This window comes from Cervus canadensis, chromosome 13, assembly GCF_019320065.1.
Source record: "Cervus canadensis isolate Bull #8, Minnesota chromosome 13, ASM1932006v1, whole genome shotgun sequence".
Classification (NCBI taxonomy): Eukaryota; Metazoa; Chordata; class Mammalia; order Artiodactyla; family Cervidae; genus Cervus; species Cervus canadensis.
Window position 1 is genome coordinate 24,852,926 of NC_057398.1, and position 27,625 is coordinate 24,880,550.

A 27,625-nucleotide genomic window follows, 5' to 3' on the forward strand; every position below is an offset into this window, starting at 1 on the left:
AGATTTCAACTTAAGCCAGACTCTCTCTGAGAGGCAGGACTGAAGGTGAATAGCCAAGGGAAGAGAACAGTGAGGAACCTAACAGGGAGATGACAAGATTTGAGGAGCCAGGGGTTACTCAAAAGAGATGTGCTAAAGAATACCAGATAGTCTTAATTCTTTAAGCACAAAACACAGTGACTTGGAGAAGAGGTGACAGCAAGATGCCAGCCAAGTCTCTCTCAGACCAGCATTCCCAAGGATATGACTTGGAATTTTCACCTTCCTTCTCAACCTTCTTAGCATCACCCAAATTTTACATGTGGTGAAATCAAGGAAATGAAAAATTAATGACTGCTCTAAAACACAGCACCAGGGATCAGATTTTATGTTATTCTACTCAATAAAGGTATAGAGGGCTACATGCAAGAGATTATACCAGGCATGGGACCCTTCTTTCTAAACCTAGGACAGTATAGTAAATCTGAGAGACTCTTGAGTTAGGAATCCTTCGTACTCTTTCCAGAAAAACAAAAGATGTCCCATCACTCTGGTATACTTAAATCCAGCACCCCTGTTAAGGTATTAGGTTAGAGGAGCTCTTTGTTGCAGGGGTCAGAGATTCCACAGGGCCCACGTAAGTAATACGAAGGTGCTAAGTAGGCCAGGAGAGGTGGCAGGATCACATTTTCATCAGCGGCTCCTCCATTTTCATTACATGAACTTTTATATAACTGTCTTTGGAGAGAAGCATCAGTGCCAGTCCTAGCAAGGAGACGTCTTGCCCTCAGGACATGAGTCTGAACTAGTACCTCAAAATGTGACAACAGAATTCTCTGATCACGTTTTAGACAAAAGGATTTATTTGCTGAACCCTAAGAAGCAAAATTCAGAAAAACATCTCCCTCCCCCACTGCAAGAATAGATAAACATTTTCAGTCGTCCTCTCCCTCTCCCCACGGTGGGCCCTTTGACATGCACATCATCGTAGAACAGACTGACATCCAGAAATTCTCCAAAAGGCACCTGGCACTGTCATGCCTTCTGCTACACCTCTCTGGCAGGCAAGTGGAGCCTTTTCCATAGCTTCTTGCTTTCAATAGAAATTTACTGAAAAATTTTCTTGATAGCAAAATATTTAAAGATTCTCTCCCCAGGCTCATCTTTCATTTATCTACTAGAAAAGTACTGAATTGAAAAGGTTTTTTCACCCAGTTGTGATCAAAACATGAAATACTGAAGAACTTTGGGTTACTCTTAAGTTCTTAGATTACACACGTAGATATGTACAGAGGAAGTTGAACCCCAAGTTCTATTCCTTCCCAAAATGGGTAACAGAGGATTTGATTAGAAGAGCAAAAAAAAAAAAAAAAAAAAAAAAAACCCAAACCTGACAGTCATTCTATTGGCTTGGCCAAAACGTTGGTTCACGTTTTAAAAAGCGAAATGAACATTTTGGCCAACACAGTAATGATGGAGCAAAGCAGGCTTTTTTGACCATAAACTGACACCACCTCTTGGTCATAAACCCTGCAGAGATCCAAGATAAGTCTCAAATTTCGAGGAGAGTCAGCAGAGAGTGCGAAGATATATGAACAGAGGAGAAAGCTGCTGAAGGCACAAAGGATCCCAAGGAATTTTTAGTGCTGTTTTCATTTAATAAGCCAGTAGAATAGCAACCTAAAGACCTTGGCTGTGATCACACCAGAATGTTTTTAATGGACTGCTGCGGGGAAACATGATGGACAGCGGGCGTCCTCTGGCTCATGGTGCTAAGTGGGCAGCTCCAGAACCAACTCTGTGGTGAGCCTATGGCTGGGGTGTGTAGCGGAGGTATTTCTTGCCAGATGGGAGCTCTTTGGTGAAGACTCCTTTAGGGAAAAGTTTTTTGGCTTCCTCTTCGGGGATGGTTGGAAGGACCATCACGCTGTCCCCATTCTATTGAAAAGACATTGAGAATGGTGAAATTCAATCTTTCATGATGAGAATAATCAAGTCTCCTTTGCTTTGCTCTCTCCCCCTGAGGTATTCTGCTTTCACAAATTGATCTTTGACACTTCTGGGAAGAGAAGTATTTCCCCACCTTAACAAGAAATAGTCCTGCTTTAAACCCAATAATGGTTTGCTACTGCATTTTAAAATTTAATTCAAAATAAGTCCTTTTCACTACCTTGTGTGACTGAACCCAGCTTCCTCTTTCACCCTTGGTCCCTACCTTCAACTCCTGCTGCCTTTTCCAGGCATGTGGCTCTCCTGTTCCTTGAACATGCCAAGCTCACTTTTAGAAAAACTCCTTAGCTGTTCCTTTAACCCTGCTGTGCTCTTCCCTCCTAAAGATGCAGGACTTGGTCTCTTGCTTTCTTTATGTCTTCCACAAAGGTCTCTTCAGACAAGGGCCTTCCTTCCTTGACAGCCAAATATAAAAGCAACCCCTCCCACCTCTGCTCCCCTTTTCCCCACCTTTGCATGATTACTCTCTGTCATACACTGTCACCTAAGGTACTATAAACTTTACTGTTGGTCTTTACCCACTGGAATGTAAGTTTTGTGAGGGCAGGGACTTTACACTGATTGTTCACTGCTAAATCCCAGTGCCCACTGTCTGGGCTCAGTAAACATAGGTTCAATGAATGGACACAGATTTTCAATGGTTTGCCGGTCAGATGAAGCAAAATAACAAGACCAGGTATTCAGGTTAGCAGATTAAAAAATGTAGCGACATTAAGAAACTCTTGTGATATTATCCATGTCCTACATACTGCAGGAACCATAGAGATTAAAAATTCATGAACAGGTTTCAGAGAATTCTACATGGGTTTAAAAGACAGAGGCTTAAGAGAAATGTTTCAAGACATTAATACACCAAATAGTTTTATACCCATGACTTAAGTGGTCAAACTAAGTTCTCCTATAAATGTTTTGCCATCAGGAAGAGTTCAAGTTTTTTTTTTTTTTTTTAAATCCTTTTATTTAGGAAAAGGAATCATTCTAACCAATTAATCTGTCCAAATAACCTAAAAGTTAGAAATATAGGGAGTTTGTGTTTTTTATAAAAGGTGTTAAAGACACTGAAAAATGGCCCTTCCGTAAATCCTAAACTCAGCAAGGAGGAAAAATCCTCCCAGTATATTTGCATGCCAGAAACACAGCCCTAGATAACACCCTAAAGGGAGCCATTCAGATGGCCCCAGAGGCCTTCCAGGCAAGTTGGGGTGGCTAAAGTTCTGCCCTCTTAGCATCTTTACCTTCCAGTCAACCGGGGTGGCCACCCTCTTTTCTGCTGTCAGCTGGAGAGAGATAATTACTCTGAGAATCTCATCAAAGTTCCTGCCAGTGGTAGCTGGGTAGAGGATGGACAGTTTCAGTTTCTTATCAGGACCAAAAATAAACACCTGCAAAGTACACAGACACATAAACAGGAAGAATTCTCTGCATGTTTTTTATATTAAAGCCTCTTATAAGGCTCTTTAGTCATTAAAAATGTTCAAGGGCATAACAAAACAAAATAACAAAAGCCCCCAAGTATCTGGAAAGATATGCCAAACAAACTGGGTAGTTGGAATAGTTATGATTTTCTTCTCTATGTTATATTCCTAAACTTAAAGGGAATTATATTTGGTTTTGGCTATCTTAGTAAGAAAAACTGACTTGTGAACTGAATCCAGAAAAGGCCTCAGGAAGGTACTATGTTAACTATGGGAAATAATCATAAAAACAATACTAATGGGAGTTGATGGTATTGTTTACTCACTAAGTTATGTCCAACTCTTTTGTGACCTATGGACCATAGCCTGCCAGGCTCCTCTGTCCATGGGATTCCCAGGCAAGAATACTGGAGTGGGTTGCCATTCCCTACTCCAGGGGATCTTCCCAACCCAGGGATCAAACCCACGTCTCCTGCTTTGGCAGGCAGATTCTTTACCACTGAGCCACTTGGGAAGCCCCATGGGAGTTGACAATGGTCCTCAAAATTTTATATATTTTTGCAGATGTGGGAATAAGTTTCTTCTCTGGTGGATAAGGACAGAACAAATAAGAATTCAAAACAAGAGATGCCTTATGAAGAAGGCTATGACCCACTGCTTTTAAAGAGAGGGCTGTCAGGAGAACTATAGCAAAAGATTTCACAATTCTAGATGACATGTTAGGATAACTATTTTTATGTAGATTTCCAAAAGCTGTGAATTAAGCCGTTTATTAATAAGTTAGCTGAAAAATTTTACTTTGTACCAGCATTTAGAGAAAAAGTGAGAGTGCCAGCAGACACTTATCTCCTAACTGGAGATGTTCACCCATTTACTTGAGTTGCCCCAAGCATTTACTCGGATAGATGTTTTCTAGATGTTTTCAGATTATCTAGTAGTGAATGTACACAACTCACCACACGAGCAGTCACAGGCATGCCCTTTTCGTCTTTCTCTGCTGGGTCCAGCATGCCCAACTGGATGGCAAGGTCCCGATTCTTATCATCAATGATGGGAAAAGGTAACTTTTCCGTGGGCTCTTCACCATTGTAAGCGTTGATATCCTGAAATGAAGGGGAAAGGGAAAAAGGGAAGTCTAAAGCAGGCATATCCTCTAAATGCAATCAGTTAACAGCCATTATTTTGTAAGACAGGGAAGAGAGGACCATAATCATAATAATTTCTCTACACAATTTTAATAAGAAAATTTATAAATGAACACTCCTTATCCCAACTGTTCACTGACAGAAATAACAGTCGGGTATAGTACTTAGGTTATAACCTAGAGCCTTTTCATGCTCAAGGCTCTTCAAATTCAGCATGTTTTTATTGCTTTGAGAAAGCAGCATTAAACTCTCTAAAAGTGGAATAATACAGAGTTAAGACGTCAATCCCAGGTACCTCTGAGTACCCAAACACTGTAAAAAAAAAACCATCAGTAACAATGAGTTCACATCCAGAAATTATGTCACAGGCAAAGATAATTCTGTAGATATGGTACTGATCTGACCCCTGCCTCAAAAGCACCCTGACTCAGACATTAAGCTACTGAAAACAAAGATATTAAGAAATGACAAGAAATACAAAGCTTAGAGCAAAAAGAATCGAGTTGAATATTCACTTCAGGAACAAGTCAAAGGTAAATCTCTTACAGGTAAAAAGGCAGAGGTGACTTTACACTAGGGTGAAATCCACATAAAAAGCAAAGCATTCCAAGTCTGAACTGAAGGACATGTACTTGCTTCCGCTCTCTATGCCTTCCTCCCCTAGTGAAAAAACTTTATTCATTTTTCTATTCTGGGAAGTTTTTTTGGGGGAAAAAAAAACATCTGGCTTTATTATTTGATCTGGCATTGAAATTGCACTTGAGGTGGGCTAAACATTATGGTTAAGTACACGTGGGATACGGATAAGTAAAGTTCCTGCCTCTAAGGGAACTTCTAATTTGGTTAGATGATTTCCGTAAGTAGTAGCAAATGCAAGATGGTAATGTGCAAATGGCAGAAGCTGAAGTACACCATCCTCCCCATGTGTACAACTGCTGAGCCAGGCAAGGGTTTAAGGATGGGGTATGACTTTGACCTGGGCCTTGAAGGATGGATACAATTTTCACAAGGCAAAGGAAGACATTCTAGGGAGAGGGAGCAATATTAATGAAACATGTAGGCAAGTCTGAGCATAAACAATGACTGGAGAATGAGGAATTTATCTGGGTAGGGTTTTAGGAAGTCAGGAAAAAGAGTTAATGCTGGAATAAGGTCTATGTATTCTGTGACGCCTTGAAAGTAAAACAGGAGTTGGTGGCATAGCAGATTAAGAACCTCTGTGGATTTCAGAGACGCCACAGAGACGCCACAGGATAAAGGTAGCATTCATGAACTTTGAAATGGATAACAAATTATACCATGTTTCTTAATTCTATGGGCTTAACTTTCTTCCTTCTGTCACTAGCAGTCTATCACGTCACCACCACTAAAATAATAACCGACATGGTTTCATGCCACAGGCACCTTGAGGTTTCCTACATAACCAGGTGTAAAGTTGGGACTTGTTTCCTATTTAATGTGATCACAATTCTGAAAATTCTAAGGCACAAGGTCACCAGGAAACATGAACCTGGGTGTGTTCCTATACTTTAAAGAGTATTATATAGTCGGCTATAAACTCTTCCTTCTGCCACTTGTAGTCTCAATGATTGCTATGCAGTAACTCTCAACCCTGCTATTTGTATGACAGGCATTACATTACACCCCTGAAAAGCAAAGAACCATATGCTTTGGCTTTATTCTATCCTAATTCAAGCTAATTCCTACTCTCTATCATTTAGTATCAAAGAAAATATCACCTTCACCTCAAAAAAGCCAAGCTACTCTATAAAATTTATAACATGATCTATAACCTCAAAGCTTCTGCCAACAGGTAGTACCTTGCTCCATGCAAGATGGTCTTCCACACTGTCTATGGAAAGAGCAATCATCTTAACATTTCTCTTGGCAAATTCTGGTGCCAGCTTCGCTGCTCTGCCGAGCTCCGTGGTACACACTGGGGTAAAGTCCCGAGGGTGGGAGAAGAGAATGCCCCATCTGCATAAGGAAAAGAAGGTCACAAGTGAATGAAGAGATGATCACCAACATCTTTTTAAATGCTTTCTTTTTAAATGTTTATGAAGACAATTGGGGATTCCCAGGTGGCGCTAGTGGTAAAGAACCCATCTGCCAAAGCAAGAGATGTAAGAGATGTGGGTTCCATCCCTGGGTCAGGAGGATTCCCCTGGAGGAGGGCATGGGAACCCACTCCATTTGGGACATGACTGAAGGACTGAAACGACTTAGCATGCACGCATGAAGACAATCACTTTTTTTTTTTTCATTTATTTTTATTAGTTGGAGGGTAATTACAATATTGTAGTGGTTTTTGCCATACATTGACATGAATCAGCCATGGATTTACATGTGTTCCCCATCCCGATCCCCCCTCCCATCTCCCTCTCCACCCGATTCCTCTGGGTCTTCCCAGTGCACAGCCCTGAGCACTTGTCTCATGAATCCAACCTGGGCTGGTGGTCTGTTTCACCCTTGATAGTATACTTGTTTCAGTGCTGTTCTCTCAGAACATCCCACCCTCGCCTTCTCCCACAGAGTCCCAAAGTCTGTTCTGTACATCTGTGTCTCTTTTTCTGTTTTGCATATTGGATTATCGTTATCATCTTTTAAAATTACATATATATGCGTTAGTATACTGTATTGGTCTTTATCTTTCTGGCTTACTTCACTCTGTATAATGGGGTCCAGTTTCATCCATCTCATTAGAACTGATTCAAATGAATTCTTTTTAATGGCTGAGTAATATTCCATGGTGTATATGTACACCCTTATCCATTCGTCTGCTGATGGGCATCTAGGTTGCTTCCATGTCCTGGCTATTATAAACAGTGCTGTGATGAACATTGGGGTGCACGTGTCTCTTTCAGATTTAGTTTCCTCGGTGTGTATGCCCAGGAGTGGGATTGCTAGGTCATATGGCATTTCTATTTCCAGTTTTTTAAGGAATCTCCACACTGTTCTCCATAATGGCTGTACTAGTTTGCATTCCCACCAACAGTGTAAGAGGGTTCCCTTTTCTCCACAGCCTCTCCAGCATTTATTGCTTGTAGACTTTTGGATAGCAGCCATCCTGACTGGCGTGTAATGGTACCTCATTGTGGTTTTGATTTGCATTTCTCTGATAATGAGTGATGTTGAGCATTTTTTCATGTGTTTGTTAGCCATCTGTATGTCTTCTTTGGAGAAATGTCTGTTTAGTTCTTTGGCCCATTTTTTGATTGGGTCATTTATTTTTCTGGAATTGAGCTACAGGAGCTGCATGTATATTTTTGAGATTAATCCTTTGTCTGTTGCTTCATTTGCTATTATTTTCTCCCAATCTGAGGGCTGTCTTTTCACCTTGCTTATAGTTTCCTTTGTTGTGCAAAAGCTTTTAAGTTTAATTAGGTCCCATTTGCGTATTTTTGCTTTTATTTCCAATATTCTGGGAGGTGGAGGATCCTGCTGTGATTTATGTTGGAGAGTGTTTTGCCTATGTTCTCCTCTAGGAGTTTTATAGTTTCTGGTCTTACATTTAGATCTTTAATCCATTGTGAGTTTATTTTTGTGTATGGTGTTAGAAGGTGTTCTAGTTTCATTCTTTTACAAGTGGTTGACCAGTTTTCCCAGCACCACTTGTTAAAGAGGTGGTCTTTTTTCTATTGTATATCCTTGCCTCCTTTGTCGAAGATAAGGTGTCCATAGGTACGTGGATTTATCTCTGGGCTTTCAATTCTGTTCCATTGATCTATATTTCTGTCTTTGTGCCAGTGCCATACTGGAAGACAATCACTTTTAAACTTTTCTATTGTGGAATGCTTTTCAATTATCTCCCCAGAAAAACCTGCTTCATGCCCAATTCAATCAAATATATAAAATTCAATATGGTAAATATTTAAAAAGACTGTCAGGGTATTGCCTACTTTAGTAACTCCAGAGCCACCCTGAGTCCTTTTCAGCTAAAAAAATCTGTGCTATTCAAACTAAATACTTACTAAAATAGCTTCTCCCCTCCTTTACACTTTCTACATTTTTTTCTAAGCACAGATATGCTGACATTCACCTCCAATAATGGATGAGCCAGTATGCTTGAATCTAGACCAATGCCTGACTTAAATAATAAACACATTATGTAACCTGAAATAAATAGGCTTCTATCCTCTATTTATATGTAAAGTTAAAGCTGACACTTGGCTTCTTTTAAGTGAACAGATATAAAAACTTTTGTAAAACTAGTTTACTGATCTAACTTGCTAAACAGGACACCCAATATTTGTACCCTGACAAAACAACAGCATTTTAAGAGTTTCACCTATCTCTTCACATGCAGTTTCTTCTTCCTTTAGACCAAGCTGGTAGAAAAAATACAGCCTTTAATGTTGATTTCTACAACTACAGATTCTTAGGGAAATAGTATTATCTAAATCATCATTGCCTAAGATTAAACTTGTATAAATTTTAAGCACATTTCAAGCTAAGTCACCAAGAATCTTTGGAGTACTGTCTTCTGGGCAGCAGAAACTATTCTTTCAACTGAAAATCTAACACTCAGTTTCCACACTCTAGTTGACTTAACAACATTAAAGCAGGACCTTAAACTAGTAGATTACTCACGGTAGCCTAGACGCCACACTGACCTCCTCGAAGTTTGCCAAATTTCCTGAAGCACAAAGAAGAAAGCAGAGACAGGGTACCTAATTCCCACCTACATCTGCCACTCAGCTCCCAAGGTTTCAGGAAAGGAAAAGACCTTCTTATAAAAAGGATGGATGGCCCTGTGGCAAGACTGGGAAGAGAAAGGTAATATTTTTAAGATTGTGGGAGGGTGTGGTATGTTTACTTTTTTATATATATAAAGGGCAATAAGAGATTTATTTAAAATGTTTAAAAATAATTAACCTAGTTATGAGTACAATCTAGGCCTTAGAGTCTGTGATGAAGGATCTATTTAAGGGTCAGATGAGACTTAAGCAAAGTCTCCAGAAGTTGAGGAAAAAAATGAACAGGGCAGTTCCTCTTGTATTGTTAAAGAGGTGATTAGTTAGAAAAATCAGGCCTTCTCTTTGCATTGTGAGTCAAGACACTGTTTTGCTGAATCATGTTAAGGAAACCTGTCTGAAGCCACTTTACATCTTCCCCTTCAGAAGCCACACTCTAGTTTGCTCCTGGCTAGGAACAGAGTAACTCCTGAGAATGTCTTACTGTGGTCTGTTCCCCTCTAAGTCTCCCTACTGCTGCTCTTCAGAGGAATACAATTACAGTATCCCCTTTCCTTCCTTCATTTTCAAAAGACAAAAAGGTTTCCTCCTTTAAGGGAGATGGTCCCAACTCACTATCCCCCTGGAAAAACCCAAGGAAAACCCACGTTTTGTTTGGTGAAGATGTACTGTGAAGAAGCTGCTTCTATCACATACATATGGTGATTGGGCTCAATAAACTCATCCCAAACCCCTTGGCTGTTTCCAATTGTCCAGGGGAAGGGTAGGTACCTGTGATGTTTGAAATCATAATTTTTTTCTCCAAAACACATCTGATCAAAAATTGATAGTCTGAACTGAAATCACATGAAGAATGGAGTTGGGAAAAGTTATATTCAGCACAATCCATTTATTATAGTGTTATAAAAGGCTCAAACTTATTTTTGGGGTAAGACAGGAAATAGTACTCTCTCATACTTGACCCAAGGCAGACTTGTGTATTATTTGTTTATAGATGCAGTTTTCTCTCTCACCTTCCTATTGCTGGTTCCCTGAGAAGGTACCACTTTTAATCAGATCAACAAAAAATCCAAACAAGTAGGGTTAGCTTAAAATGGTGACATCATTATAACTATTGCTACAATAAATATATGCTTCATAATAATATTTAGCTTCAATCTATACAACCTAAGAGCTTTGGCAAGATTTTGTTTTATGTGGGTGGGGGCTGTAGGTTAAGAATGGGAAGAAACATTCTCTGAAAATCCCATGGAGTTTTGGAGAAATACTAACACCTAGATACTTGAATATGAGACTGGACATGGTCTGTATTTCTTTAGTCTTTGCCTGCTTTTAAGGTCTGAGTGTTCCATTTCTCATCCTTTTTCTAGCCTACTCCTCTCTTTCAAAGAACTTAGCTTTTCCCTTAATCAGTGGTTGGAAAAAAATCCCCAGTGGCTCAGGTGGTAAAGAATCCACCTGCAATGTGGGAGATCCGGGTTTGATCCCTGGGTTGGGAAGATCCCTGGAGGAGGGAATGGCTACCCACTCCAGTATTCTTGCCTGGAGAATCCCATGGATTCTCGCTGGCAGGCTGCAATCCATGGGGTCAGAAAAAGTCAGACACAACTGAGCAACTAACACACTTCGAAGAGGTTGGTTAGGCCTAAGAATCTCTCCCAGGTGCTCTGCAGAGGTTTGGCCTATCATTAATTCATCTCATAAAGTTCACCCTCTGTCTGTAATATATACACCTGGACACTTTATAAAAGGGATACAAAGCAAGAAGGGATTGTAAAGCCTTAGACCACAGTGGGGGCGGGGGGGGCGGGGCAGGCACTGGAACCCCAGAACCACAGTATAACTAGACTCAGCTGGGGATGTTTCATATTAAATCTAATCAACTTGAAGTTTGCTGATTCAGAAGCTGTCAAACCACAGTTCCACCAATATACTCCTAGTCATAATAGTATGATTGCTAGGCTAGATCACGGGTCACCAGTTTGGCAAGGCTACGTGCGGCTGGGAGCTAGGCAGAAGGGGGAGGGGCATTAAGAAGCACTCTGCTGTTAAACACAAGGGCCTCCAACTGGGAGGTGTTGGTGTCCATGACCTACCCATAGTTACTGCAAACTGAACAACCTCAGAAAGCCCTTCCCTCAGGGTGCTGCAAGTTCTGGAATAAAGGACACACCCGCACACAGAGTGTTCTGGGTTCCTCCCAAAGCTGTTATCAAATCAAACTCTAGCAGCTGGTGGAGGCTTTGGACAAAAAGTCTTTCAGTCATCAATTTGGCAGCTGGTGGTTTAAATTTTTTTTGTGCTGAGAAGCCTGCAAATACCACTGCAGCAAGCAGAACCCTCAGATAACACGCTGGGCCCTTCCTAAACCTTCAGCCAGCAGGAATGTCCTTTGGCTGGCCTTGGCTACCCACCTTCCCCGGGGAACGAACTGCAGAACGGAGGGAGGGAGGGAGGTACGACCCTGGGCACGAGTCCCGGGAACTGACCGCCGATGCTGCCCGGCCCCTTCCCCCTCCCGGCCTCGGCTGGACCACGCTACTCGCACAGTTTACCCAACAGAACTAAATAGACTCAAACTCTCCTCCTCACTGGCCTCCCATTCCTGGGACCCGCGGGAACCCAATTTTGTTCCCCCTCCCCCTTCCTCATCCGGGAGCCAGCTCAACCACGCGGGGGCCGAGAAGCGAGAGGCGATCAAGTGCCGGTGCAGTGCGGGCCGGAGGGTCGCTGCCCCTCCGCAGCGCCGCCGCGAAGAAGCGGCCAGACAACGAGACGCACGTGCAGGAACCGGTGAGGGGAGGAGGCAGGCGACGAGCAGGGGCCGAGCGGTGAGAAGGACCGAAGGGAGGAAAAAGGGAAGGCACCCCTGAGTCCGGGCGTAACCCGAGGCTAGGGCAGGGCGACGAGGTGGCCACTTACGAGTCTCCCAGATAGTCGTGGAAACGGATGCGGCCGATGGTAGTATTTGCCTCGAAGTTGGGAGCCTCGTCCCCGAGGAGGAGACCTCCGGGCATGGCGGCAGCAGTGACGCGGGGAGTAGGAGGAGGTGCAGCACCGACAGCCACTAGCCTGCTGGTTCTGGCGGTGTAGGTGCTGGAGGCGGAATAAATGGGGCTTCCAGGGGCGGGACCAAAGCCGAGTCCAGATAGGCGGGGTCGCGGCGGGAGCTATGGGCGGGGCCAGGAGGCGGGGCCAGGTCGTTTGCGGGGTGGGCGGGGCCGCGTCTGGCGTCTGGCGTCTGGCCGCGGCGGCGACGGGGGCGAGAGTCCGGAACGGGCGGGAACCTGAGGCGGGGCTCGGGAAGGCCTGTCCTGGACACGGTCCAGCGCACCCCGCCAGGCTTCTGCCCTGCCGGGAGCCTGTGGACACTGTCGCGCCTTCCTCACGTGACAGGGGTCTCAATGACGTCGCCCTTTGGAGGCTTGGAGGTGCGTTCTGGGCTTTGGAGGTAAAGGAAGCGGAACGCAATAGAAAAGGGCGCCCCTAGGCGTACAGCCGCCCTACGGACACGCCAGAATCCGCGGAGACCCTCCTGCTCACCTCCTCACGGCCGACTGCAGGCCAAAGGGGTCCAGAGACCCCTGCACTCCCGGCTCTGTTAGCGTGAGCGTCTGGAATCCTGACCGCCCCAGCCAGCCCAGCCATCCTGAATTCTGTTATCGGAGGATGTGGCAAGACGCAGGCATGTGGGCCACCTTACGTCAGAGGAAGTGGCTTTCTTGTTGCAGCAAAAATTCCAGCAACCATGTCAGTACGTGCTTGGGAGAATGTGACGGAACTTTTAGTTTTATTCCACTCCCAGAGTTCATTTTGGACCATAAGATATTCAACACAATTATCCTGAAATTTAAGCATAAATATAAAAACCTACTTGTGATCTATTGTGTGCAAGTCAACACGGCCACCCAAGGAAATGGAAGCTTAGATTCATTTATTTAACTTTCTACCTGCCCAAGTTAGGCAAGATGACTGTTCTCTTGGAGCTTTTATTATAGTGAGGGAGACATCATTAAACAGGAATATATTAGACAGTAGCATGTGCTGGAGGGTAACTGAGGTGCTGCTTGGACTGGATGGTCTGCTCAGGGAAAGCCTTCGGGATAATGTAGGTAAACTGTAAGTAGTTAACCTCTGCCATAGTGCATCAAGGGCTCCTTCGTAGGGATGACTCCCAACTTACAGGCCAGTAATACCAATTGTCAGGTGCATGTCTTTCCTCTTAGAAGGAAAGCAGATGTACAGTTGTGATAAAGCAGTTATGATAAAAATGATAAATGCTGATGGAGAGTTGGGTGAGGGCAGGGTGCCAAATTGTTAAAGAGTTAAAAGGTAAGAAGGAAAAAGTGAAGGCTTTGGCAATGGCCGTTTGGAAGAACAACAGGACATTATGACTGTGAACTCCTAAAGGTTAGACCATATTTTATTGATAAATGTTTGTGACCTGTTAGACATAATGGGTGTGGAACTAGATTGTGCAAAGTATTGGAGAACCATTTGGCCACCTTCCTGCAGCCACAACAGCAAAGTTTCTTGTCCATTTTCTGCTGGGAATGAAAGAGCAATGTATCCCTAATTATAATAGTAGCTAGGCAAAAATTCTTACCCACTTTGGGCTTCTCTTGTGGCTTAGCTGGTAAAGAATCCGCCTGCAGTGCCGGAGACCTGGGTTTGATCCCTGGGTTGGGAAGATACCCTGGAGAAGGGAAAGGCTACCCACTCCAGTATTCTGACCTGGAAAATTCCCTGGACTGTCTGTTTAGTCCATGGGGTTGCAAAGAGTTGGACACGACTGAGTGACTTTCACTTTGGAGGAAATACTTAAAACTCGAAATTAATGTTAGAAAGGTGGGATGATGTTTTTAAAAGCAATTCTTATAAAACTTTCTTGTTAAATTAGATTTTCTTTTCAGAAAAAAAATAGAGGGCTGGAGTATAGGAAACTCTTGATCAGGGCAGTGCTATCAAGCTGCTGTGTGAGTGGGGCTGATAATCTCTCCACTGCTCTTTTTTATCATGTTTAATGTGGTTACTCCTTCCTATCATGTCTGCTAGAAGACATCTACAATCTGGGAAGAAAGCAAAATAGGACATGTGGGAGTAAAAATGAAAAGACAACAGCTTATGCAATGCTTGAATGATGAATAGTTCTCAGAGGGACTTTGGAGCAGTGAATTCTGACACTTCTTTCCCCAAATACAGCACTCTTCCTGAAAGTTTACTGTTTACACTGAAAGAGACTGTTTAGTAAGTTTCACAAATAATGATTTGGGGGGGGGGCTGATTTTTTTAATTAATGGTTAAAGAATTAGGTGTTAAAACATAATAGAACAAAAACCAAAAGTCAACTTGGAATTACTTAAAGGATAATGAATTAAGGTACCAATTTGCTTATCTGCTTTTAGTTAAGCATAAGAGACTTGATGCTGTAATGGAAACAAATTAAGATTTTTAAAGAGTGAGCGGTGAATATCAAGTTGTGAAGCTTCATATCTGTGTATCTACAGAGATTATCATAGAGAGGAAACAGGGGAAAGGTAAAGAGGGAGAGAAGAGAAAGTAGATAGCAGACAAGTAGTTAAGAGCTGGGAAAGGGAAGAAGAAAGAAAGAAAAAGGAGAGAAGAAGAAGTATTTGGGGAGAGAATCTGATTTGAATACCTGCCTTGCCCAGACTTCTCCTCAGCAAAGTCAACCACATGGCCCTGCCACTCTGGCCTTTGGTGGTTGCCCAGGACTGGGTGCTTGACTCAAAGGCAATCAATCTGCAGACTGGGTAATAGCCTGTGGGAGCCTGGTACAAAATGTTTTGTTACTGGTTCTTCTTTTGATGACTGGAATGCAAGACAACCAATTAAGTTAACAGTTCAAAGGAGTTCACAGGAAGGGTAGAGGCTGAAAGATGGTTAAGTACGGTAGTAAGCAGAAGCCATGAGATGGCCCAGAGAAGAGTGGAAGTGGCAGGAACTCTAGAAGCAGAGCAGCAGATGACTGATGCTGAAGGGTGCAAGATAACTCACCTAGTCATTAAAGGATACTTCATACAGGATACTAACTAATAGCCTCCTAGCTTCCCAACTTAAATTCTTTGAGACCTACTGCCAGGGTGAACTAAAGCTAGGTGATGAGAGAAGTCCTCCCCAGGTACAGGCAACCAAGCTATAAATTTTCTGAGAATTTAAAGATGATGATGATTATAATAATATCAGGCTGCTTGTCACTAGCACCAAGATCTGGCATTTCTAAGCAATGTTAGTGATAAAATACTTCTCTTAGAAAAGTCTTAATGTTGGTTTAAATTGTAAACAATTGCTCCAGTCACTGGTGAGTATTAATAATGTAATCTATACCTTAGCTGTAGGTTAGCACATTTAACTTATGTGTGTTCTGTGCTTAGTCTCAGTCGTGTCCAACTCTTTGTGACCCCATGTTCCTCTGTCCATGAAATTCTCCAGGCAAGTGGGTTACCATGCCGTTCTCCAGAGGATCTTCCCAACCCAGGGATAAAACCTGGGTCTCCCACGTTGCAGGCAGATTCTTTACCATCTGAGCCACCAGTGAAGCCCAGATTTAACTTACTTATCCTTTATTTATTTTTTTAAGAAAGTCTTCTACATAGAAGTTAATTTGGAGAATTCTCCACTCTCCAGTCAGCTCTCTCTGTATTTGTAGACCTCATTTATTTCAATTATAAATTCGTTGTGGTTCAGGCTGTTTTCCAGCATTGTTTCTTTCTCTGACTCCTGAAGTAATAATTCTTGGATTTAAATAACAGGTTTGAAGTAAGCAACAACAGCTCAATGATTATAAAGTTAAAGTAACAGAACTCAAGTTATGTCATTGTGAGTGACCACTGGAATTTTTGTGTATAAAATGTATAGGGTATGATGTCATCTGCAAACAGTGATGGTTTTACTTCTTCTTTTCCTACTTGGATTTCCTTTATTTCTTTTTCTTCTCTGATTGTTGTGACTGGGACGTTCAAGATTATGTTAAATAAAAAGGGTGAGAGTGGACATCATTGTCTTGTTCCTCATCTTAGAGGAATTGTTTTCAGCTTTTCACCATTAAGTATGATCTTTGTGTTTGTCATGTATGGCCTTTATTATGTTGAGATCTGTCTGTGCCTGCTTTCTGAAGAATTTTTATCATAAATTGATGTTGAATTTTGTCAAAAGCTTTTCATGTGTCTATTGAGATGATTATATGGTTTTTTTTTTTATTATATGGTTTTTATTCTTCAATTTGTTAATGAGGTATGTCACATTGATTGATTTGTGGATTTGAGAAACCTTTCATTCCTGGGATAAATCCCACATGATCATGGTGTATGATCTTTTTAATGTAAAGAAATAAAACTTTTATTTAATAAAGAAATAAAATGAATCTAAATAGGAAAGAAGTAAAACAGTTTCTATTTGCAGATGACATAAATTGTAACTAATAAGAAGGAAATGGCAACCCACTCCAGTATTCTTGCCTGGAGAATCCCAGGGACAGAGGAGCCTGGTGGGCTGCCATCTATGGGGTCACACCGAGTCAGACATGACTGAACCAACTTAGCAGCAGCGGCAGCAGTAAATAATAAAATCCTAATGATGCCACCAGAAAACTATTAGAGCTAATCAATGAATTTGGTAAAATTGTAGGATAGTTGCATCTCTATACATTAACAATGAAGTACAGAGAGAGGAAATAAGGAAACAGTCCCATTTACTGTCACATAAAAAAGGATAAAATACCTAGAAATAAACCTATGTAAGGAGGCAAAAGACCTATACTCTGAAAACTAGAAGACACTGATGAAAGATACTGAAGACAACACAAATAGATGGACAGATATACCATATTCTTGGATTGGAAGAATCAATATTGTTAAAATAATACTACTCAAGCAATCTACAGATTCAGTTCAACCCCTATCAAAATAGCAATGTCATTTTTCACAGAACTAGAACAAATAATTTAAAAAAAAATTTGTATGGAAACACAAAAGACCCTAAATAGCCAAAACAATCTGGAGAAAGAACAGAGCTGGGGGAATCACATGTCCTAACTTTAGACTATTTACAAGGCTACAGTGATCAAACAGTATGGAACTGGCACAAGAACAGACACATATCAATGGAACAGGGTAGAGAGCCCAGAGATAAACTCGCACACTTTTGGTCAGTTGATCTATGACAAAGGCAGTAAGAATATACAGTGGAAAAACAGTCTCTTCAATATGTGATGCTGGGAGAACTGAACAGCTATGTGTAAAAGAATTAAATTAGAACATTTTCTAACACCATATACAAAAATAAATTCAAAGTAGATTAAAGACCTAAATGTAAGACTGAATACTATAAAACTCCTAGAGGAAAACATAGGCAGAACACTCTTTAACATAAATTGCAGCAATTTTTTGGGATCCATCTCCTGAAGTAAAGGAAATAAGAACAAAAACAGTTGGGACCTATTAAACTTAAAAGCTTTTGCACAGCAAGGGAAATTATCAGTAAAATGAAAAGACAGCCTACTGAATGAGAGAAAATATTTGCAAGTGATATGACCAATAAGGGATTAATATCTAGCATATATAAACAGATCATACAACTCAACATCGGAAAAAAAAAAAAAAAGAACTGAATAGATATTTTTCCAAAGAGGAAATGCAGATGGCCAACAGGCACATGTAAAAATGCTCAGCATCACTAATCATCAGGGAAATGCAAATCAAAGCCACAATGAGATAACACCTGTGATTTTATGTAGTCATGCATTTTAAGCCTTTGGCATATTTGACAAACTTCCCAAAATCAAATTCTAAATGAAAATTTTTGACCGTAAACTAACTTTGGGAATTTATCAGAGAGCCCCAGAATATCTCAAGAGATTTATTTTCTTCTAAAAAGAGAGATATTAAACTCAGTTCAGTTCAGTTGCTCAGTCGTGTCCGACTCTTTGTGACCCCATGAACCGCAGCACGTCAGGCCTCTCTGTCCATCACCAACTCCCGGAGTCCACACAAACCCATATCCATTGTGTCAGTGATGCCATCCAACCATCTCATCCTTTGTTGTCCCCTTCTCCTCCCGCCCTCAATCTTTCCCAGCGTCAGGGTCTTTTCAAGAGTCAGCTCTTTGCATCAGGTGGCCAAAGTATTGGCGTTTCAGCTTCAACATCAGTCCCTCCAATGAACACCCAGGACTGATCTCCTTTAGGATGAACTGGTTGGTTCTAAACTAATTAGGCTTATTTGACATGTTAAATTACATGAGAAGTGTTGTCAAGTGAGACGTGGTGTTTGACCTTTTGGGGTTATATTTGTGTATAAATTATATATATATATATATTATTCATATAAGTGTTATAGAAATTACATGAGATTCTGAGAAATCTGATATGTCCTGGTATAATGTTATCAGTTAAATTCCAGTTATCATCTTAAAATGTATATCTCAGAAATGACCAATTTTTTTGGTCAGTTGTATCTAAATAGACCCTTATTAAGTCCTTAACTAAGGATATTTTTAAGTCTTTTGTTATTCACAGTTATTGTTTTACTCTGATGCTTTCCTGAAAACTTGCAAGCAACTATACTCCAAAATTGCTTGTCCTCCATGGAAGCAACCTAGATGCCCATCAGCAGATGAATGGATAAGGAAGCTGTGGTACATAACATATACACCATGGAATATTACTCAGCCATTAAAAAGAATTCATTTGAATCAGTTCTAATGAGATGGATGAAACTGGAGCCCATTATACAGAGTGAAGTAAGCCAGAAAGATAAAGACTAATACAGTATACTAACGCATATATGTGGAATTTAGAAAGATGGCAACGATAACCCTATATGCAAAACAGAAAAAGAGACACAGATGTACAGAACAGAATTTTGGACTCTGTGGGAGAAGGCGAGGATGGGATGTTTCGAGAGGACAGCATTGAAACATGTGTATTATCTAGGGTGAAACAGATCACCAGCCCAGGCTGGATGCATGAGACAAGTGCTCGGGCCTGGTGCACTGGGAAGACCCAGAGGAATCTGGTGGAGAGGGAGGTGGGAGGGGGGATCGGGATGGGGAATACATGTAAAGCCATGGCTGATTCATGTCAATGTATGGCAAAAACCACTACAATATTGTAAAGTAATTAGCCTCCAACTAATAAAAATAAATGAAAAAAAAAAAGCAAAAAACAAAATTGCTTGTCCTCAAAGGTTAGTGGAAAAGACCTTGACAAATACTTTAGAATACAGAGTTCTGATAACTTTTAAGATCATGCCATTGAGCTGGGTGTAAATTTTCAGAACTCAAGTGGAAATTGATGGATTCTTAAAACTGCAAACCAAATATCAAACATAATAACAATTAGTTACATGACACTGAGTGAACTGGTGAGAATGATTACAATTTTTATGAATTTTTGTTTGGAATATTGCTGGTTCTTTAGTATTTTGTTTTTCAGATTTAAAGAAACTTTTTATTCTCTTTCCTTAGCCACCTGCAACTTACAGCAACTTGGTAAATTATACCTTTGTGGACAAAGGTGAAACAATTACTCTTTTCCCCTATATGATGCCTGCAGAATTTGGAAAAGCTTATTGAATATTTTTAATTTCATGATAATATATTTTCATAAATTCAGTAAGAATCTGTTCTCCTTAACAGTTCAGTTCAGTCACTCACTAGTGTTCAACTCTTTGCGACCCCATGGACTGCAGCACATCAGGCTTCCCTGTCTATCACCAACTCCTGGAGCTTGCTCCAACTCATGTCCATTGAGTCAGTGATGCCATCCAGCCATCTCATCCTCTGTCGTCCCCTTCTCCTCCTGCCCCCAATCCCTCCCAGCATCAGGGTCTTTTCAAATGAGTCAACTCTTCGCATCAGGTGGCCAAAGTACTGGAGTTTCAGCTGCAGCATCAGTCCTTCCAACAAACACCCAGGACTGATCTCCCTTAGAATGGACTGGTTGGATCTCCTTGCAGTCCAAGGCACTCTCAAGAGTCTTATCCAACACCGCAATTCAAAAGCATCAATTTTTCGGTGCTCAGCTTTCTTCACAGTCCAACTCTCACATCCGTACATGACCATAGCCTTGACCAGACGGACCTTTGTTGACAAAGTAATGTCTCTGCTTTTTAATATGGTGTCTAGGTTGGTCATAACTTTCCTTCCAAGGGGTAAGCGTTTTTTAATTTCATGGCTGCAGTCACCATCTGCAGTGATTCTGGAGCCCAGAAAAATAAAGTCTGACACTGTTTCCACTGTCTCCCCATCTATTTCCCATGAGGTGATGGGACCAGATGCCATGATCTTAGTTTTCTGAATGTTGAGCTTTAAGCTAACTTTTTCACTCTCCTCTTTCACTTTCATCAAGAGGCTCTTTAGTTCCTCTTCACTTTCTGCCATAAGGGTGGTGTCATCTGCATATCTGAGGTTACTGATATTTCTCCTGGCAATCTTGATTTCAGCTTGTGCTCCCTCCAGCCCACAGTTTCTCATGATGTACTCTGCATAGAAGTTAAATAAGCAGGGTGGCAATGTACAGCCTTAATGTACTCCTTTTCCTATTGGGAACCAGTCTGTTGTTCCATGTCCAGTTCTAACAGTTGCTTCCTGACCTGCATACAGGTTTCTCAAGAGGCAGGCCAGGTGGTCTGGTATTCCCATCTCTTTCAGAATTTTCCACAGTTTATTGTGATCCACACAGTCAGAGGCTTTGGCGTAGTCAATAAAGCAGAGATAGATGTTTTTCTGGAACTCTCTTGCTGTTTTGATGATCCAGTGGATGTTGGCAATTTGATCTCTGGTTCCTCTGCCTTTTCTAAAACCAGCTTGAACATCTGGAAGTTCGTGGTTCACATATTGCCGAAGCCTGGCTTGGAGAATTTTGAGCATTACTTTACTAGCGTGATTGATGAGTGCAATTGTGCAGTAGTTTGAGCATTCTTTGGCATTGCATTTCTTTGGGATTGGAATGAAAACGGATCTTTTCCAGTCCTGTGGCCACTACTGAGTTTTCCAAATTTGCTGGTGTATTGAGTGCAGCACTTTGACAGCATCATCTTTCAGGATTTGAAATAGCTCAACTGGAATAGAATAGAATCATTAGTACAGAACTTAAGGAAAAACATACCCTTGCACATGATGAGTTATTTTGTTGTGTAATCACTAGCTCTGGGCTTAAAGAAAGTTAATCTTAGGCAAAATAGATTGTTGTGATAACAACTCAGAGTTTAAGAAAAAATGTCTTATGTGTTAAGACAAAGTAATGTAGAATAAGAAGTTTGTTCCTTCATCCTCTTCAAGGGCCCTGGTCTCCTTATCAACCTACCTAAGATTAAGCTCTCTCATTACCAAGACTTTCACTGGAATGTCATGTTTGAGAGGGATATACATAGACTCAGATCTGACCAGATAGCTCTAAGGAAGTAAGGTTGACTTTCAAAATCCAGAAAAGATCACTTTGAAAATCCAACTTGTATCTTGCTTATAGGGTTCCCACATCACAGAGAGTGAGGGAGGTCCCTACCTGGTAGGCCAGGAACCTCAGAATATTTGGGGGACCTTAGGAAGAGAGGAATTCACCCAAATCAGTAGGTGTTATAGAAAAAGTCTTGTGATGACTCCTTGACTTGGCTTACTAGCCTTGAGAAGCTTTTAAAAGTCCAATCTGAGATTCCTTATGAAAAGTTCCAGCAAAGAAAACTCAGAAGACCCTTGGTCAGTCTTGCTGTACTTGTATAAGTAATCAGGCCAAATCTAGTGACATTAGACTTATTCTTCCAAACAGATTTGTCTTACTTTAGACAGAAAAATTATCAGTGCCATAAAAAAGTGGCACATCTGTTTGGATATTAGATTCTAGCCCTGTTCATTGTCTTTCAGGTTTTAGTCCCTAACTGTAAACTGTACTGGTTCCTGAATTCTTCAGGTTTCCTCCATCACCTGGCTACAACTCTCCAAATTATTATTTTCATTTTTTCTCCCAACTTTCTGACTTGGAATCACTAAGAACTACCACTGCTCTTTTCCCCAAACACTGCAAACTAGATTAATTGGTTATAAACTTCAGAGAAATCATTACAACAGATGTGATGTATGGACATCCTTCATGCCTGCTGCTATGTGGGTCACTCAGAAAGTTTACCAGAACATCCAACACCAACATAGGCATTCAAACTGCAAACCAGGAAATTCATCAAAAATTATCACTGCCCTCCTTGCTTTACCATTGAAAGAAACTATATCTAGATATATTCTCTACTGCCTGGTCTCCAGACTTTAAAAAATGGTTTGTAAGTTTTCTCCTATCATTACTTTGTTTTTAAAATTTCTATAGAAATACCTTTTATTCAATACCTGATTGCTTGTACCATACACAGAGGCCATGTTTAGGTGGAAACCTGCAACACTGCCTCCTTAGATGAAACACAATTGTTTAACTGGACTGACCTATTCCCAAGACTAAGAGACTGAAATAAGATATGGGACATTGTAACTAGATGTGTTCTTTTCTGCTTTTTCCAATTTATGTTTTCTTTACCCTTTGACTTGATCTCTTATCTCACAATATCTAACTCAAGTCTTTCTGCAGCTGCAAACTCAGCCTTATTACTTGAAACTTCCTGAGGATAAAGTTTCAAATGGGAAATGGAAGAAAATCATAATGTCATGTCAAAATATGCTTCTTTGACATGAAAATTATTTGAGCTGAAGGCAATTAAGAGGCATCAAAGCCTGATAAAGCTGCTCCTTTCTTCCTAAAGGCAATATATAAATTCTCCTTTTGCTGGAGACAGACTCTTATCAACTCAGAGATGGCACCAGAGAAATCTGCAAGCAAACTTTACTCCATTAGTTTCCTCACATATATTTACCTTCCCTTGGCATGCCACTCTTGGAAGCCTAAAACCACTTTCCTCTGTTCTGCCATTTCTGTCCAAATTTATTGCTTCTTGTTGAAAATGCTACATAAGTCATGCTTCTAAGCAGGTATCTATCCATTCTCATGTGTGGATCACAATAAACTGTGGAAAATTCTGAAAGAGATGGGAATACCAGACCACCTGGCCGGCCTCTTGAGAAACCTATATGCAGGTCAGGAAGCAACTGTTAGAACTGGACATGGAACAACAGACTGGTTCCCAATAGGAAAAGGAGTACATTAAGGCTGTACATTGTCACCCTGCTTATTTAACTTCTATGCAGAGTACATCATGAGAAACTGTGGGCTGGAGGGAGCACAAGCTGAAATCAAGATTGCCAGGAGAAATATCAGTAACCTCAGATATGCAGATGACACCACCCTTATGGCAGAAAGTGAAGAGGAACTAAAGAGCCTCTTGATGAAAGTGAAAGAGGAGAGTGAAAAAGTTAGCTTAAAGCTCAACATTCAGAAAACTAAGATCATGGCATCTGGTCCCATCACCTCATGGGAAATAGATGGGGAGACAGTGGAAACAGTGTCAGACTTTATTTTTCTGGGCTCCAGAATCACTGCAGATGGTGACTGCAGCCATGAAATTAAAAAACGCTTACCCCTTGGAAGGAAAGTTATGACCAACCTAGACACCATATTAAAAAGCAGAGACATTACTTTGTCAACAAAGGTCCGTCTGGTCAAGGCTATGGTCATGTATGGATGTAAGAGTTGGACTGTGAAGAAAGCTGAGCACCGAAAAATTGATGCTTTTGAATTGCGGTGTTGGATAAGACTCTTGAGAGTGCCTTGGACTGCAAGGAGATCCAACCAGTCCATTCTAAAGGAGATCAGTCCTGGGTGTTTGTTGGAAGGACTGATGCTGCAGCTGAAACTCCAGTACTTTGGCCACCTGATGCGAAGAGTTGACTCATTTGAAAAGACCCTGATGCTGGGAGGGATTGGGGGCAGGAGGAGAAGGGGACGACAGAGGATGAGATGGCTGGATGGCATCACTGACTCAATGGACATGAGTTTGAGTAAACTCCAGGAGTTGGTGATGGACAGGGAGGCCTGGCGTGTTGGGATTCATGGGGTCGCAAAGAATCAGACACGACTGAGCAACTGAACTGAATTGACTGATCCATCCTCAGGGCAGCCAGATGTCTCAGGGAGCCTGACCTCAGCTTCAGCTCCAGAGATAATCCTAATTGGTCCAAGATAATCAGTATCAGTATTACCTGGGAACTTATAAGAAATACATGGCTCCATGCCAGACCTACTGAATCAGAAACTGTGGATGGGACCCTGTGATATGTGTTTAAATAAATCTTCCAGGAGATTCTGATGCTACAGACTAAAACAATACCTTGTCATTTATTGGAATTGGCCCAGGAATAGACATTTGATCTAGCTCTTTTTAATGAGACATGACATTTGCTAGGAGAGCTTCTGTCTCTCCTTTCAGAGAAAGGAAAAAATGTCCTTTCTCTGAAGTGAAAATCAAAGGGAGTCATTTTTTCTTCAGCCTCTGAGAATTGTGCCTGGATGCTTGGAAATATTGCTGTCATATTTCTACAAGACTAGTAATGACCTAACACCAAGAATGGCACAGAAGAGACGTGGAAAAAAATCTGGATTCTTAATAACATCATTGAACTGCAGCCTGTCCTAAAACTTCCTCTACCTCTAGACTTCCGGCTGAGTCAAGAAATACTCATGTGGTTAAAAATAATTTGAATCACGGTTTCTGTTGGTTGCTGTCAAAAGTATCCTATAGTGTGGTAAATTAGATTTGTTACTATTTTACGTTGGATTTTAAAATTTATATTCCTTGGTGAAAATGACCAAGATTTATTTTATTTTTGCTAGCATTGTTAGTTTTTATTTATTATTTTTTATTATTTGTTTGGTTGCACTGTGTCTTCATTGCTGTGCAAGGGCTTTCTCTAGTTATGGTGAGCAGGGGCTACTCTTCATTAGGGTGCACGGGCTTCTCACTGTGGTGGCTTCTCTTGTTGCCAAGCATAGGCTCCAGGCCCATGGGTTTCAGTAGTTGCAGCATACAGGCTCAGTAGTTGCAGCTCTTGGGCTCTAGTGTGCAGGCTTAGTAGCTCCAAGGCATGTGGAATCATCCCAGACCAGGGATTGAACCATGTCCCCTGCATTGGCAGGCAGATTCTTACCCACTCTGCCACCAGGGAAGTCCACATAGTTACTTTTTAGAGTCAGGATAAACTTCTTAAAAGAAGTAAATTGGGAAGCTTGTCATAGTTTTTATTATCTGAATGATTTAAACAACTCAGGAATTATCTGTTCTTTAAAATATATTGGACTCTCTGGTAAAACAGTCTCAACTAGTACTTTTTTGAAGTTAGAACTTTTGCTACATTTCTAAGTTCTTCTCTAATTATTAGGCTAATTTTCACTCTTAAAGAGTCAATATTAGTTATTTGTATCTTTCTAAAATATGTCTATTTCATGTAGATTTTCTAATTTATTGGCATATGTTGGAAATTTTATAATTTTAGTCCATTTTTGGTTATATTCACTTTCTCACTGTATATATTTTTATTTCCTCTTCCTTTTTTCTTGGTTCTGCTAACTAATGGTTTTTATGTTGTAGTATTTAACAACAAAACAAAAACAAAATTACTGTTTTATCAGGTTTATGCAGTTTTCCTTTGATTTCTAGTTTGTTAATTTCTACTTTTACTTAGTTCCCCCTATTCTCTGTTGGTTTATTTTGATGTTCTTTTATTGTTCTTCAGTCACTCAGTCATGTCTGACTCTTTGTGACCCCATGGACTGCAGCATGCCAGGCTTCCCTGTCCTTTATCATCTCCCAGAGCTTGCTCAAACTCATGTCATTGAATCAGTGATGCCATCCAACTGTCTCATCCTCTGTCGTTCCCTTCTCCTCCTGCCTTCAATCTTTCCCAGCATCAGGGTCTTTTCTAAGGAGTTGGCTCTTTGCATCAGTTGGCCAGAGCACTGAAGCTTCAACTTCAGCATTAGTCCTTCCAATGAATATTCAGGATTGATTTCCTTTAGGATTGACTGGTTTGATCTCCTTGTTGTCTAAGGGACTCTCACTAGTCTTCTCCAATACCACAGTTCAAAAACATCAGTTCTTCAGTGCTCAGCCTTCTTTATGGTCCAATTCTCACATCCATACATGACCACTGGAAAAACCATAGCTTTGACTATATGGACCTTTGTCAGCAAAGTAATGTCTCTGCTTTTTAATATGCTGTCTAGGTTCGTTATAGCTTTTCTTCCAAGGAACAAGTGTCTTAATTTCATGGCTGCAGTCACCATCGGCAGTGATTTTGGAGCCCAAGAAAATAAAGTCTGTCACTGTTTCCATTGTTTCCCTATCTATTTGCCATGAAGTGATGGGACCAGATGCCATGATCTTTGTTTTCTGAATGTTGAGCTTTAAGCTAACTTTTTCACTCTCCTCTTTCATTTTCATCAAGAGGCTCTTTAGTTCCTCTTCACTTTCTGCCATAAGGGTGGTGTCATCTGCATATCTGAGTTTATTGATATTTCTCCCAGCAATCTTGATTCCAGCTGTGCTTCATCCAGCCCGGCATTTCTCATGATGGATTCTTTGTGACCCCCTGGACTATACTGTCCATGGTATTCTCCAGACCAGAATACTGGAGTGGGTAGCCTTTCCCTTCTCCAGGGGATCTTCCCGACCCAGGAATCAAACCCAGGTCTCCCACATTGCAGGCGGATTCTTTACCAGCTGAGCCACAAGGGACCCCAAGAATACTGGAGTGGGTAGCCTATCTCTTCTCCAATGGATCTTTCGACCCAGGAATCGAACTGGGGTCTCCTGCATTGCAGGCATATTCATTACCAACTGAGCTATCAGGGAAGCCCTGATGTACTCTGCATATAAGTTAATAAGCAGGGTGACAGTATACAGATTTGACATACTCCTTTCCCAATTTGGAACCAGTCCATTGTTCCATTTCTGGTTCTAACTGGTGCTTCTTGACCTGCATACAGGTTTTTCTGGAGGCAGGCAAGGTGGTCTGGTATTCCCATCTTTTTAAGAATTTTCCACAATTTGTTGTGATCCACACAGTCAAAGACTTTAGTGTGGTCAATGAAGCAGAAGTAGATGTTTTCCTGAAATTCCCTTGCTTTTTCTGTGGTCCAGTGGATGTTGGCAAGTTGATCTCTGGTTCCGCTGCCTTTTCTAAATCCGGCTCATACATCTAGAAGTTCTCAGTTCATGTACTGTTAAAGCCTAGTTTGGAGAATTTTGAGCATTACTTTGTTAGCGTGTGAGATGAGTGCAATTGTGTGGTAGTTTGAACATTCTTGGGCATCGCCTTTCTTTGAGATTGGAATGAAAACTGACCTTTTCCAGTCCTTTGGCCACTGCTGAGTTTTTCAAATTTGTTGGCGTATTTAGTGCAGCACTTTAACAGCTTCATCTTTTAGGATTTG

At 41.1% G+C, this 27,625-nt stretch overlaps 2 protein-coding genes across 5 annotated transcripts in view; one reads left to right on the forward strand and one right to left on the reverse strand.

The window, feature by feature from the left end:
* Nucleotides 1–819: 819 nt before the first annotated feature.
* On the reverse strand, nt 820–12,883 carry PRDX6 (peroxiredoxin 6). The gene is made up of 5 exons (XM_043484780.1): nt 12,166–12,883; nt 6,370–6,526; nt 4,361–4,507; nt 3,225–3,371; nt 820–1,917 (listed from the first exon to the last, which is right to left on the reverse strand). The coding sequence occupies exons 1-5, from the start codon at nt 12,258–12,260 to the stop codon at nt 1,789–1,791; spliced, it is 675 nt and encodes a 224-aa protein (XP_043340715.1). The 5' UTR covers nt 12,261–12,883; the 3' UTR covers nt 820–1,788.
* Nucleotides 11,934–27,625, forward strand: part of AADACL3 (arylacetamide deacetylase like 3) — a 126,895-nt gene continuing 111,203 nt past the window's right edge. For 2 of the 4 annotated variants that reach the window (XM_043484775.1, XM_043484777.1), the window contains exon 1: nt 11,982–12,074. The gene's annotated coding sequence lies outside the window, so the exon portion shown is untranslated. Of the gene's footprint in view, nt 12,075–27,625 lie in introns of all 4 variants that reach the window. The other 2 variants (XM_043484776.1, XM_043484774.1) reach the window with 2 other exon arrangements.

Bases quoted from the DNA above. Each gene is read 5' to 3' on its own strand.
- PRDX6 (XM_043484780.1), bottom strand. From the start codon at position 12,260: ATGCCCGGAGGTCTCCTCCTCGGGGACGAGGCTCCCAACTTCGAGGCA. The intron at 6,527-12,165 runs GTAAGTGGCCAC...TTCCTTATGCAG, and splicing joins CACGACTATCTGGGAGACTC to ATGGGGCATTCTCTTCTCCC. The intron at 4,508-6,369 runs GTACTACCTGTT...CCTTCATTTCAG, and splicing joins ACCATCTTGCATGGAGCAAG to GATATCAACGCTTACAATGG.